Source organism: Hyperolius riggenbachi, chromosome 4 (genome assembly GCF_040937935.1).
Source record: "Hyperolius riggenbachi isolate aHypRig1 chromosome 4, aHypRig1.pri, whole genome shotgun sequence".
Lineage (NCBI taxonomy): Eukaryota > Metazoa > Chordata > Amphibia > Anura > Hyperoliidae > Hyperolius > Hyperolius riggenbachi.
In genome coordinates, this window is record NC_090649.1 from 308,129,312 (window position 1) to 308,144,048 (window position 14,737).

The following is a 14,737-nucleotide window of genomic DNA, read 5'->3' on the forward strand; positions in this document are numbered from 1 at the left end:
TGTGAATGCCATCGCCACTTAAATCGATTTTGTGAGCATTTTGTACTTTACCTATACAATGCATTATAGCGAAATGGCCCAAAATATGGCGTAGGCAGCACTTTAGTCAGCGGAAAGCAAACAATATGCCCCGATATGCACAGTTCTATAAAGAATCATTGCACAAGCACTTTTGGGACAAATTTGAAAATCGCAGGCACTGAAAAAATTTACAAAAACGCCCTAGGTGTAAACAAGTCCTTAGGGCTTCCTTCAGCTTTGCAACTATCAGAAGATAGTCTAGAAAGGGAGCGAGAAAAAAACTTCTGCATTGATAGATAGCTGCTACTGTAATTATGATCTTTTCATAAAGATCATGGGAACACTTGGTAACCCACAAAGAAAGCAGCTTGGTCTGCAGATGACAAGATCTGGGATTAAATCTGGATGGCTTCTTAAACATTCATACTGCGCTTTTGTCCTCACGGACTCTAGGCGCCTGAGCTTCCGCCATTAGGGCACACTCTGTGAGCAGTAGTAGTTTAGGGAGTCTTGCCCAAGAACTCCTTATATAATAGGTGAACAGGAAGAGCCAAGGCATAAACTCCGGTCACCAATGTCAGATGCAGAGCCCCCCAACCACCTCTTTCTGAAAAGCAAACTTGCCATCAGAAAAAAAACTATGTATCATCTTTGCGTAGAAACATTTGAAAAAAGTATCGCAATCCAGAAAACTAGGCATATAGTCATTGCCTATCATTATCTGAAGAGCAGCATACAATCTAAGCGTATATGCTTATCCGAACTGAAGACCTGCAAACCAAATATTTTATGTGCATAACCCTAGCACATAATTCCTATATGAAAAGCACAATAGCCCTCAGGAAGTCTATGCATATAATCATTGCATAAAATTTGCACTGCAAGCTGATTAACTATGCATATAATTCTTGCACAAAATCTGAAAAGAACCTTAACAGATTTTCCATCTACAGGAATCTTTTAGCAGGATTAAATAATCCTGGACTGTAAGCAGCATTCTGAATGCTTCACAAGATATGTCAGTAGGAAATTTTGACAATCTCCAGTTAAAACAGATTGAGCAATTTCAATTGGAGATTTGTTTACTAAATGGGTCTTCATCTCCTGCAACCAGATAAATAAAGCAATTGGCTTTGCAAATGAATGCAAAAAGAGTGAAATGAGGCTCACAAGCACTTCCAAGGAGATCCTAAGATAACTAAAAAAGGTTCCTGTATCCTCAAAGGGATACCCCATTAAGTAAGAGAAAAAATAATATTTCACAGGTTCTTTCCATTCATTTCCAATGAAATTAATCATGGTTTTATGGATCGGAAAAACAACAATCCCATTGACTGTTCGCATCAATTGCATTACATACAGATCCTATAGCAGGGATATAGGGAGTGTGCTTCCTCATAAGAGGAAATTGCAACCCTTGGATGATGAAACACCTGAGGTTTCTCATTAGCCTGATTAGACTGCATTACCTCTAAATCAGATGGTAATAAGGAAGATTCTTAAACAAAAACATTTCCCAGTAAATGGTGTTTGAAAATTGGAAACATAGAACCGGTTTCCATTTTCATGCTTTACCACTGACAAAAAAACAAGCATTACACCAAGGTTTAGGATAGGGTATAGCAAGTTTATTTTTATTTTTTTTCCCCATTAGTGAAGCTTGCGGGCTTTAGGTTCTGGAATGATACATTAAGACATCCATAAATGCACTGCATAGTGCTTGCATACACATTTGCCTGCCTTATACCAGTATCAAAAGACCTTACCTGGTTTGTACTGGTCTGAGCGGCTGGATCTCGGCCCTAATAGGACTCATAGATTCCATAAAATGTAACACTGCTATAGAGGGATTCAAGTTTATTTTTAGCCATACATTTTTGGCATAGAGATTTTTACCAGAAGCTGAAAATTTAGCTTCCCCTTTGAGCATTTCATGGATTTCTCAACCAGTTTAGAAGCAGGTTGTACAGTCTTTGCCTGCAAAACAACTAAACAAATATCCCACAGGCCAATGCCTCTCTGCATAAAAAAACATTATATAATGTCATATGCCAGAGAAAGAAACTCACTAGGAGTAGCTAGTAGAGACATCGCAATCAAAATGGCTATCCAAGCCATGACTATGTACTACAAAAATCGCTGCCCCAGCGTGGCAAGTACTCAGCAGAGATAATCAGACATACCTGCTCTACTGAATCTGCTGCGAGTTTGCGGCCATCCACGGAGGAATTACCGGACTGCACTGTCCTCCGTCTGTGTTCCTGGTAGCTGGAACCTGTAATGGCGTTTGAACGCCGCCGCGCTTCCGCCTATGAGGAGGGTCTGACGCGCATCAGCAGAAGTAGTTCGCACCGATTGCATACTTCTCCATCCATGAAACGCAACCTCTGCTATCGTCCCCTTACTTTCGCGTGTCGGCAAGACGCCATGCGGATGCCGAACTCCCGGCCTTCGGCTCCAATCTCCACCAGAGCCGCAGGGGAACACGGCTACCAAGGTGCCTACCTTTTATGCACAGCCGCCCCAAAGCTAGCTCACCCGCAGGCCTCCAGGAGCTATCAGGGGAAGAGGAAAAAGAACCAGGTACAGAATGCCTCTATCGGGTGTTTCCTAGGTGGGAAACACAGCAAAACTGATGGGTGAGGTGGAGGAGACGGCTTTATGCAAATTTTTGTATTGGGTGCGTTTCCTTGGGGGAGGAGCCAGCTATCTCTCATGTATATAGCCATCCTGGAGGATGAGGGGGGAAAGTTATTTTTTGAGGGGAGGTGACAAAGACAATGGATTTAGAGTGGAGTAAGTGGAGAGGGAGAGTGCAAGAGTGAGACGTGTAGCAGTCTGGGAGACAGGGGGGGGGAGATGGAGAAAGAGGAGAGAGGTTTCTCTCCAGGACTTCAGTCTTGACCTGTCCAGTTTGGGAGGGGCATGTTAAAGAGAACCCGAGGTGGGATTTAATTATGTTACTGGGGCACAGAGGCTGGTTGTGCACACTAAGACCAGCCTCCGTTGCCCCATGGTGTGCCTCCAGAACCCCCCTGCACGCCGCTATAGCCCCCGCAGTGCTGGCGACACACAGCGTCACTTCCCTCCTATCAGTGGAGGGAAGGGACACGGACGGGTAGCGGCGATGCGGAGGAGTCGGGGGAGCGGCGCTGACAGACAGTGCATAGGTAAACATTGTGCTGGCGACACACTGCGTGTCGCCAGCACTGCAGGGGGTATAGCGGCGCGCAGGGGGGTCTTGGAGGCACACCATGGGGCAACAGAGGCTGGTGTTAGTGTGCACAACCAGCCTCTGTGCCCCAGTAACATAATTAAATCCCACCTCGGGTTCTCGAAAGGATGCCACCAACATCCTGCACTTTGCAGAACACACAGCAGAAGGTTGAAGTCAGCCAGCAAGCAATCTTATACTAAATTTGGTGCTCAAACAGTGCTTCTGTCTGCTCTGTTCAATACAGCTAGCAGTACTATTGCCTGTATTAATATCACTGGCTTCTACAACAATAGATTGCAGTGCACTACTGATTATACATTGTGATCAGCAGATATGAACACTAGTTCATTATTAATGCAAAGCAGTCAGGTGTCACAGCAGACAGTGAATACACAAGATGACAGCCAACACCTGCAATTCTAGGAGAGTGAAGCACTATTTACATAAGCTTGGTTTGCACACAGTTACACGCTTCCCCAGCAGTTATATAAATGCAAGTGCCCCAGAGGTGAATCACACTGGCAACTCAGACCCTCCTCTTAGCTCTCGCACCCTTCCATGGAGGAGGATCAGTCAGTCCCCAAGAGCAGAGCTGCAGGAAACCGGAGGCTCGGGTGTGTCTTGTGTCTCACAACGGAAGTGAGCTCTGCTGTGGGGAAAGCATGGAAAGGGCTGATCTTCTCCCCTTCTCTCTGCCCACTCTCCACCTCCTTCCAGCCCTCCTCTCCTTGGTGATGAGGAGAGGAGGGCTGGAAGGAGGCAGAGAGTGGGCAGCAAGCAGTGGAGAAGATCTGCCCTTTCCATGCTTTCTCCACAGGCGCTGCAGAAAGGAATGACAGTCAGCGTGATGTAATTCAGTGCCACTACGAGATGCACGCCTGTGGACAGATGTCGGCAGCAGTACTTAATGGGCCCCTCAAGAAACGGAACTTGAGGGACCCACGTGCACCTGCACGGCCGTATGTTCGCCACTGTACCGCCCAAAACTGATCCTAGTGTGCCATGGGGATATCCAGTTATGAACTCCACTGAGGAACAGCAAGTGATAAATGTTCAATGTAATCTGTAAAGTTCTGCATACAAATGTTGGCGCTACATGGAAATAAGCAAAACAAACCATTTTCCAACTATAGGTAGAACATGGTATGTTTAACCTGTGCCAGATTTTTATGGTCGTCTGTAGCACCTTTGTAGAGAATTTTCCTCATACTAGCCCCAAAAACACAACAAAAGAGATTTTGTTTTGCAGGTAATATGACTGAGATTTCCACAACTAGGACCCAGTCATGGAGAGATGCTAGAAGTTCTGTTTTCCACACTCAAAAGATTGTCTGTTCCTGTGCAGAGGGGACTGTCCCTGAATGGTACTAAAAGGAAAACTCCTGCAGCCAAGGTAGCCTTGCAATGCAAGTGGGTGGTCCACAGGAAGCGTTGGTGTCAGCCAATAATCACTCAGATCCTCTTTCTGGTATCAGCACAGTGAGTTGCACTGCTGCCTGTGTGCCGTCTGTAAGGTCCAATGCACTTAGTTATGGTATCTGCAGCGGGGCTGGGAATGCTTCCTGGCTAAGGGGTGAGAGGGTGGTCAAAATAGTGCAGGACTGCACTCACAGTTGAAACCTGCGCATGGACTCAGAAACATACAATATTAAAACTTGGTTTATATCACGTAAAATAATACATACGTGTATTGTTTTATGTGCATTACACATCAGGGCCGGATTACCGACCAGGCAACAAAAGCAGTCGCTTGGGGCCCCATTCAGAGTCAAAGGGGCCCCATCAGCACATATACCAGCCCTCGCCATCCTGTCAACGGTGGCTGGATGGTATAATGGTTAAAGGGACTCTGAGCAGTGCAGTAACTATGGAAGATGCATATCATTTTAAAGCTCTCTTTTTCCTCTTTCCAATGATATAGAAACCGCCACCCTATGCATTTTAGTTTTCGAAATGTTCGCGATCGAAATCGCGGCCACTGCAATTTTGATCGCAAAAATAGCGAAAACTAAAAGGCGTAGGGTGGCAGTTTATCTATCATTGGAAAGAGGAGAAAGAGAGCTTCAAAATGATATGCATCTTTCCATAGTTACATTGTATTACACAGGACTACTTTTCTCCAAAGTCGGCAGCTCGATTCAGCACAATGCAATGAAATATAAGGAACCCAGGGGGATATAATTACAAACATCATGCTGGTAGGTGTGAGGATGTAATTAATTAGTTGTGGGTATGCTTAAAGGCATACCCACAGGCACTGCTCGGAGTCCCTTAAGGGGCTCTGCCTCTGACGCAGGAGACCAGGGTTTGAATCTCGGCTCTGCCTGTTCAGTAAGCCAGCACCTATTCAGTGGGAGACCTTAGGCAAGTCTCTCTAACACTGCTACTGCCTATAGGGCGCGTCCTAGTGGCTGCAGCTCTGTCGCTTTGAGTCCGCCAGGAGAAAAGCACGATACAAATGTTATTTGTCTTGTCTTGTCAAATGATGCCGTGTGCTGCATGTCTTCAGAGCCAGGCTCTCCTCCTAGGTCCCCCTTCTGCTACTGTGCGCTCTGCGGCTGCCACTCCTCCCTGCCTTCCCACAGAGAACCACAGCTGCAGCAAGAATGATGGGAGCTGATGGCAAACACTTACTCACCTATCCATGATCCAAGCGATAGAGATCCTGTCATCTGAAACCCATCTGTCTTTTCAACAGTGCAGCCGCTCGCTCTGAACTTCCTGATTCTCAGATCAGACAGGAAGTAGGAAATAGTAATAGTAGTAGTAACAGAGCAGCAGCACTCTAGAGGAGACAGATGGGCTCCGGATGACGGGACCTCTATTGCTTGGATTGCAATAGGTGAATGTGGTGCTGTCATTCTCCCCCGCTGCGGCTGCCTTCTCTGCTATTGTATTCACTGGGATGGTGGCTGTCTAGTTTGGGAGAAAATCGGTTGTTCGGTGGTGGGGGTGGTTATGTAATTCTGTCTGGGGAACGGCTTCTGGGTTGGCGGTGTCCAGAGCTTTCTGCTATTGCCAGGCTGGAGATGCAGAGGGAAAGTGCTGTTGCTGTGATATCTGGCTCCCTCTTCACAGGGGTGCCCCAGCCCCTGAGTGCAAATGTCCCAACCATTCATCTCTCACTCTGCATTTTGCCGCTGCTATTCCTTGCATTGTGCTGTGCACCCACAGAGGAAAGCGGGCTGTTGCCCATAGCAACCAGTAGCTTGGCTGTCCCGGTGTGTGCGGCATGTTGCTGTGCAGCTGCATCTTCTGATTCTATTACGACATGATGGGGGGGGCCCAAATCAGTTACTTTGCTTAGGGCACCATTTAGCCTTAATCCGGCTCTGCATTACAGTAAGTTTGAAAATTAAAGTTTCTGAGTTTGTGGGCAGGTTCTGTGTGTGCAATCTGCACTATTTTGTCCGTTCTCTCACCCCTTAGCCAGGAAGCATTCCCAGACCCGCTGCAGATACAATAACTAAGTGCATTGGACCTTACAGACGGCTCACAGGCAACAGTGCGACTCACTGTGCTGAGACCAGTGGTATTGGCTGACACCAACGCTAGCACCAGGTACCCAAAAATTGCTTCGAGTCCTTGATTCAGACTCTGCCCTGGCCGGGACAATCTTTTTCTTTTTGATCTTCTATATTTACAGGCTTGTGGGCCAGCCCATAGTCCCTTGGTCACTTCATAGCGCTGCAACCAAACTGTACTTTGTTTTCCACATTCATTTACTCAGATGTTACAATGTGTACCTGTGTTTTCTGTTTTGGGTACTTCACCGTTCCTCTGACCATTAGATTGCTGAAAGAAAAAAAGAAAAAAACAAAGCTTTAATATTAAGTTAAAATAAGTGTTAAGAAGATTCTGGGTAAAGAATCAAAAATTACTCATAGCCAATTTCCACACATCCTCCAATATCCCTACTATCCTCTCACCTAATCTACAAATGTGCAACGAACCTCAAATGCCCCTACATAATTTCCTATATTCTCAACTCCAGGGTGATGACGAGCCCATCCTCCAAGCAGACTGCCTCTCTTTTCTTCACACCGGCACTGCGACCGCATCTTCCTAATGCCACCCATGCACCTAGGCCTATCCTTCCTTCCCAGAAAAGAACAGAAGGGAGGTTGAGTGGCAGGCCTTTCACAACCCCTGCATCACAACCTGAGACGGTAAATGATTCCCGGTTGCATACTAATTTAAGGCAATTTGTATGAGCTTGGAACTGGGCTGATCAAATGCACTTCCCAAACATCCATGCCAAACTCACAATGCTGGTCACTCCTGCCATGGACACACAGCTCTGATGATGGTCAGAATAAAAGGAAGGGGGGGAGGGGAAGTAGTTGTAAAAGCTGCACACCACTCTCAATGGCCTTCCCAGTAGCCAGTCTATATGCAACACCATTTACAGAATGCTGTAGCCTTATGCAGACCTTCGCTCTTCTTGCAATAAAGGAAGTGAGGAGACATTTTCACAGAATCCTGAGCACACAGAGACCAACTAGAAGAGCCTTCATTTTACAATCTGTAGCTTCAGGGATTACCAGTTAATGTGAGTACACACCATGACTGTTGCCTGTAGAGATCTGGATTCGATCAGTCAGGCAACACTTCAAGGCCAAGTGTATTGCTAGGCTACAGCATTGATATGGAGGGGGACAGAGGGATGGCGGTAAAGCAAACAAGAGAGTGGCTTCTGTCAGGCGAGGTATGGAAGGGAACAATGCGCTTAAGCGAGATGATGTGGCACCACATCGGGATTCTCAGCAATCATGGCCTGACAGGTTACCTCTAATAGGTTTAGTTTAGTCTGCGTACAAGAGTTATGCCAACTCTCTTTCACATTCCTGAAGTTACAAAAATAACTTTTTTTTTTTTTTTTTACAAAGTTTGAATTACTGACTTCAAGAACAAATATCTGTAATAAACACTTTAGTAATTTAGCTAACAAAATTCCAAAACAACCAGTGTTACTAAATAGTGTTGGAATTCAGAATATTGAATTCTCCTGAACACCACACTTCAGCACCTGAGCCTGTGAAGTGCCCCTGTCCGCTTGCTTGGGTGCTGAAATGTGCTGTCCGAGAGAAGTTGGGTTTCCGAATTTGAACACCACCAGCACTATTACTAAAACAGTTTATAACAGTTTCTGTAAGCATTCACATACCATGCAGCACTAAGGCAATATGAACTATGAGCATTCAAAGCTTGAAAACAACAGCAGCTAAACAGGATGTTATTCTGTATATAGCAAATACACTACTGCAGTCAGCAATGTGTTGCACCACTTGGGTCCTGGTGCAGCTCATCTTCTTACCTTATCACCAGCCTCACTTCGCCTTGTCCTCTTCATGATCTCTTCTAGCCTCTGTGGCAAAAAAAAAGCAAATTTATAGCTCAGGACACCAACTTGCCAACTTATTTCAAACGTTTTAACCATATCTCCTGAGCATGCTGCATTACACTGACAAACCTGTAGCTACTCCACAAGCTTCACAGAGAGTCATTGAGAAAGCGGCCTTGCATAGCTCAACTGAGATGGGAGTGATTACATACCAAAAACATGCATACGCATGCCAGAATACCTATGCATGTAATAAACACAAACACAGAACATTTATATTGTGCTTTTCACCTGGCGGACTCAAAGCGCCAGAGCTGCAGCCACTAGGGCGCGCTGTATAGGCAGTAGCAGTGTTAGGGAAACTTGCCCAAGGATTCTTACACCCTGCAGAATATGCAATTGCAGTAAACCAGAAAAGCTGTAAGTTGTAACCATAAGCTGTGAGGATTTGAGTGAAGGGAATAATAATTCTAACTTAATACAGATTTATACGCTAAGTAGACAGAGTTTGGGGAATAATGGGTAACTTTGCCAACAAGCCATATACTGCTGCAAATGCTTTTCTCTGAAAATTCTCCTTTCCCCCCTTCAATGACTTTTCTTTTAAACATCTATGGGTGTGAAAATAGTGTAATTGAGCAGGGTAACATCACAGAAGTCATGCACACCTTTTTCCTTTCAGATCGTTCTTGCTCCTCTTTCAGGAAATGTTTTTCTCGCTCCAATTTCATGCGATCTGCTTCCTCTTTCTATTTGGATTACAAAAAAAATCATCATAAGTCAACAATTAGTTCTCCGATAAGGTTTGAATAGTGTTTTGTTTATAGCAAATGATCATTGGCAAGAGGAACCTAGAATTCGGAATACTAAGCAATAAAACAAGGTAAAAGCACTTCAAGGGATAAACAAGGCAGCCAGTAATTCACCCACTTCTTAAAGAGACACTGAAGCGAAAAAAAATATATGATACAATGAATTGGTTGTGTACTATGAATAATTACTAGATTAGCAGCAAAAAAAAATATTCTCATATTTTTATTTTCAGGTATATAGTGTTTTTTCTAACATTGCATCATTCTATAATATGTGCAGATTACACAACACTCAGCATTCAAAATGATTCTTTCAGAGCAGTCTGTGAACTAATGACCTCTCCTCTGGCAGATAAAAAGTAAATAGTTCAGGAACAGTTGAGATGATAAAAGACAGAAAACAGCCCTCTCCATGACTTTGAAAGTTGTAGAGCTTAATGGCTTTTTTGCACAGAAACAACAACTGGAGTTTCTTAACTCTTCCTGTACTGGAAACAATTAGACAGATGTATCTGATCTTAATGTTTTATTTCTTAGCTGTACTACACATACAAATCATAATATCATAATTTTTTTCCGCTTCAGTGTCTCTTTAATGAGCTGAAAGCACTGAACAGTTGAAAAAGATTACTGACATCTTTAATGGGAACCATAAGCGAAAGGTTTATGGAGGCTGCCATATTAATTTCCTTTTAAACAATAGCACCTGCCTGTATTCCTGCTGACCTCTTTGGCTTCAGTAGTATCTGAACCACACACCTGAAACAAGCATCTTGTCAGATTTTTTTGTTAGAAACATCTGATCTTCATGCTTGTTCAGGGTCTATAGCTAAAAGAGGATCAGCAGGGCAGCCAGGCAATGTGTATTGTTTAAAAGTAAATATATTAGCCTCCATTTTCCTCTGCAAAGGTGATGAGGATACTTGGTGGTTAGCCCGACACCTCAGAGAATCTGAAAGATGAGAGAAACCAGGATCCCAATGCTATGATAGCGCTAGTATAAATTGGTGTATTGAAAGGGATATGATTAATTTACTCACAAAGGTGGGTTGAATCAACTTGCAACAACCGTCAGAGCCTGCGGGATATGACCGTCCACACTCTGTATTCCAGGTCTACTGTCCAGGGCGGTTGATCGCCTTAGACTTTTTTTTTTTTTAATGGACACATGAAAGTGTATTCTAAAAAACTATAAACCCCTACCAGGGGTATCAACTATCTCTAACTCTGGTAGAGGCTAGGTATATACTATGCAATTGCTATACCATATAACTAAAAGGTAATGTGCCTTACCTCCAAATTAATTGGAGAAGTGTTTATTTGTACAAGCACACAAGTGCTCACGCTTGTTTTGCATTATTCAGAAATCACTTTATTGACCTGAAGAAGCAGGCCAGTACCCGTAAAACATATTGTCCTTTTGTGCTTGAGTGACAGGATTCTCAGGTAACTGACAATTTCCTGCCAAGCCTTATGGAATTTGCAGCGCAGTACAACCACACGTGTGTCAAATTTATAAGAAAAACACACCATGTAAGTGGAAACTTGACTTTTCTCCTACTCTCAAACTGTAGGAACTGTATAAGAGTTTTAAATGTTAAATGAAATAAACATTTAGATTTGTTGTTCTTGTAAACTGATCCATTCTTGCTCCAATTTTCCATGTACTAGTACTGATAAATAAACTGAGTATCTACAATGCCTGGATATACTCTACAGAGAGTCTCTACTGAAAACATACTTGTTTCTGCAGACGTTCTGCTTCCTCGCGCTCTCTTTGCTCTTTCTCCAGTTCTTGCTGTCTAAGAAGTTTCTCTCGCTCTAAGCGTTGTTCCTCCTCTTTTTGTTTTTGCTCTTCCTCCTGCTGTCGTGCCGCCTCCTCTCGCTTTGCTTTTTCCTCAGCTTTACGTTGAGCCAATTCTTCCTTCTTCTTCCTAAAGAAACAGTTTTGTGGAGATATATATTTTCATTATTATAATGATCATCATTGAGTATTTATATAGCACTGACATACTGTGTAGTGCATTTACAGAGTATACAATCCTATCACTAACTGCTCCTCAGAAAAGCGCACAATGTAATCTCCACCATAGTCATCATATATCTCTACTGTAGACTAGGACTATTTTATTTTTTACTTTAATTTTTTTTTTGGAGGGGGGGGGGGGGGGGAGGGGGGAGATATGCTTTAGTGGTTTACTCTTACAAGGAACACATACAACTTCTCTGTATCTAGTGTCTGATTTAAACCACAATTCCTGCTGTGCCTTAATTTTCTTGCTGTCTTCATTCATTTTCAAGTAACGATTGCCAAATGTTTTTCTCTAACTGTACCTTTCTTCCTCTTCCTTTTCCCTTTTATCTTGCTCATCGCGCTCTCGCTGTTCTCTGGCAACTCTTCTTTTCTCTGCAAGAATTCTAGTTGCTTCCTCTGGGTTATTGGTCCCAGCAAATGGCTTAGCAGATACTGTAGGTGATGGCGTAACTGGTGTTGATGGCGTAACTGGTGTTGATGGCAAAGTTGGAGGCTCTTATACAAGAAATTAAAAAAATATAAAATAAACAAAATACTCAATATTGACAATAACTCATCCTTAGCAGCAAAATGTAAGGAATCAAAGTAGTTTTGTGAACATATATAAATGCCCGAGCCATAGCAAAAAATACACTTGCAGATGTCACAGAATTATGAGTGGAATCAAAACTTCCCCCCAAATTTTCCAAAGAATGTATATTATACTGTAGGAACACTTAAAGGATCACAAAAAAGTGTAACATTTAAAAAACATGTATATGCATACTTGTAAGAAGTCCCAGAGTAAAAAGCACTATAAATTACATTTCTCCTATGTTCCTGTAATTTACAGTAGGCAGTAAAAATCTGAGTAGTCTACATCCTCATGGGGGATTCAGTGTATACTTTATTTGTAAAAGCACTTACTAAAGGGCTGTTGCTCAATCCAACTGCCAAAATAGTGTGCAAATTAGTAGGCAGGCTGGTCAACATCTTTGTATAGGTCTTTGTCATGGAGTGCTTTTGTAAAGATTAAGGGAAATGCGGAAATGAACTAGTCCAAAACCTGAGATCTGTCCAATTTTTACTGCCTACTGTAAGTAACAGCAACATAAAACAAACAAAGAAAATAATAGTGCATTTTACGCTGTGAAAAGTGTGCCCCCTATAAATAAATATATCTTTAGAGGCATAGGTTGATGTCTATGAGAGGCGGAACAGGACGGATCGCCGTCCTGTTCAAGTCTCTTCACGGAGGGGAGGAGGGAGGTGGGGAGGGGAGGAGGGAGGGGGGGGGGGAGGGAGGAGGCAGGGAGAGATAAACAGCCTATACAGGCTGAGAAAAAAAAAACGGCCACAGCTATCGGACACCTCCAGTGGCATGTGCCCTAAGACAGTGGTCCCCAACCTTTTTTGCCCCAAGGACCGCTACAGCATCAGGACATTTTTTCCAGGGACCAGTGGTGCATGCGAGTGACCAGGGAGGGAGAGTTTGTCAGTGTCCTGACAGCACCATCCCTACCCAACTACCACCACCATCATCCTCAGCAATTTGAAAAAGATGTGCCTGCTGCATAATAGCACACCAGCACAAGGTACATTTGGTGTGACAGGTGGTGAAAGAGAGTGGGTTACTGTCAGGGATTCCCCATCTGCTGGCACAGTCACCTCCAGCCTTTTCCCAACAACCCTTCCCTCTTCCCCACACTCCATCTTCCTCTCCTACCCACACTCACATCCTTCCCTCCTTCTCACACTTATTTCACCTTTACCTCCTCCCCACACACTAACTTTACCCTTCCCTTAGCCTTCCATTCTTCCTGCAAAAGTTTTCTGCACCAGCTGCTCTCCTCTGTGCAGACTCTGAGCTGTGGCTGGTAGGAGACCAGAGCGTCCCAGTCATCCTCACTGCTGCCACCACTGTGTCATTGATGCCGGGTGATACGCCCTATCCTGTTACTGACTCTCAGATCTCGCTGCTGAGGCCTGTAGTGAAGTGGCGCAGTCGCACATGTGCGACTTCTGAGAGGCAGTGATGGAGGTAAATAGGATACAAGGGTGGGCCAGAGGGGTGAAAGAGGCGTGTTTTATGGGCACAGAGCAATCTATTCTTCCATACTGCTCTGATAAACAGGTAGACAAGGAGAGCTGACCAATCCACTTAGGGAGAGCTGACCAATCCAACCAGTCAATCGTCTATATACTGTTATATACTGGGTTCCACATACAGTACAGCACCAGTATCTGTTCATGCATAGCACCAGTTTATGGTGATTTATTTATATATTTGGTGTGCATTGGAAGAGGGGTAGTCTTATACGGCGAGTATATCCAAAACTCTTAACTGGAAAAGTTGGGGGGTCGTCTTATATGCCCAGTCGTCATACGCCAGAATATACGGTATCTACATTAAATTTTATATATCATATGCATGACTTTGTAGACATACTGTAGAGACTCTCCATGCTATTTCTCTACTCTGATCAATGTTGATAATTCTACATAATTTTGTACAATCTGCAAAGATGGCAAAATTGTTCTGCATTCCATCCAGGGCTGTGGAGTTGGAGTCGGAGTAGGAGTTGAGGAGTCGGAGTGGGGGCAATTTTGGGCACCCGGAGTTGGAGTTGAGGAGTCGGAGTGGGGGCAACTTTGGGCACCCGGCGTCGGAGTCGTTGATTTCATAAACTGAGGAGTTGGAGTCGGCTGATTTTTGTACAAAATCCACAGCTCTGTTAAGTATTAGACTAAGGAGTTGGAGTCGAGGAGTCTGAGTCATTTTGGAGTCGAGGAGTCGGAGTGGTTTCATAAACTGAGGAGTCGGAGTCAGATTTCTTTACCGACTCCACAGCCCTGATTCCATTCACTACTAGGTCATTCATAAATTAAAGAGAACTTGACTGAATACTAGACCTTGCGAGACTCCACCACCAACAATTCCTCATTCCGAGATACCACAAAACAGAAATACCTCATAGAGCCATACTGATGAAGACCAACCAGTCCAAAACAGTCTGTATGCATGTTGGATTAGTGTGGTTCTGTAAAATTATCAAGCTGCCACACCATTGTATTTCAGCGATTCTGGGATACAGGGACAACGAGGGATGATTTGCATATTCAGCAGTGATGCATTGTGGGATACCGCATATGCTCACTCCAAACAGAATAATTGCAAATCCTTTCTGTTTTAAGAAGGCAAATTACTGTGTTGCATAATGTATTTAGTAAGAGGGATTTCTGGCTCTTTTTAGCCCCTTACACACGCCTAGGAGTTCTGGTTTACCACAAGCTTGCTGGACAATCTCTAACTTTCACTACAAAGAGAG

The 14,737-nt window shown here is 43.9% G+C and overlaps 1 protein-coding gene across 8 annotated transcripts in view; it reads right to left on the minus strand.

Annotated features, from left to right (window-relative positions):
* Window positions 1-14,737, minus strand: part of MAP7 (microtubule associated protein 7) — a 215,673-nt gene that overhangs the window by 11,846 nt on the left and 189,090 nt on the right. For all 8 annotated transcript variants that reach the window (XM_068231650.1, XM_068231645.1, XM_068231646.1 and 5 more), the window contains 5 exons: window positions 11,729-11,924; window positions 11,136-11,328; window positions 9,251-9,331; window positions 8,556-8,606; window positions 6,985-7,033 (listed from right to left, as the gene is read on the minus strand). In XM_068231650.1, the coding sequence (XP_068087751.1) occupies window positions 6,985-7,033; window positions 8,556-8,606; window positions 9,251-9,331; window positions 11,136-11,328; window positions 11,729-11,924 (570 nt within the window). The remainder of the gene's footprint in view (window positions 1-6,984; window positions 7,034-8,555; window positions 8,607-9,250; window positions 9,332-11,135; window positions 11,329-11,728; window positions 11,925-14,737) is intronic.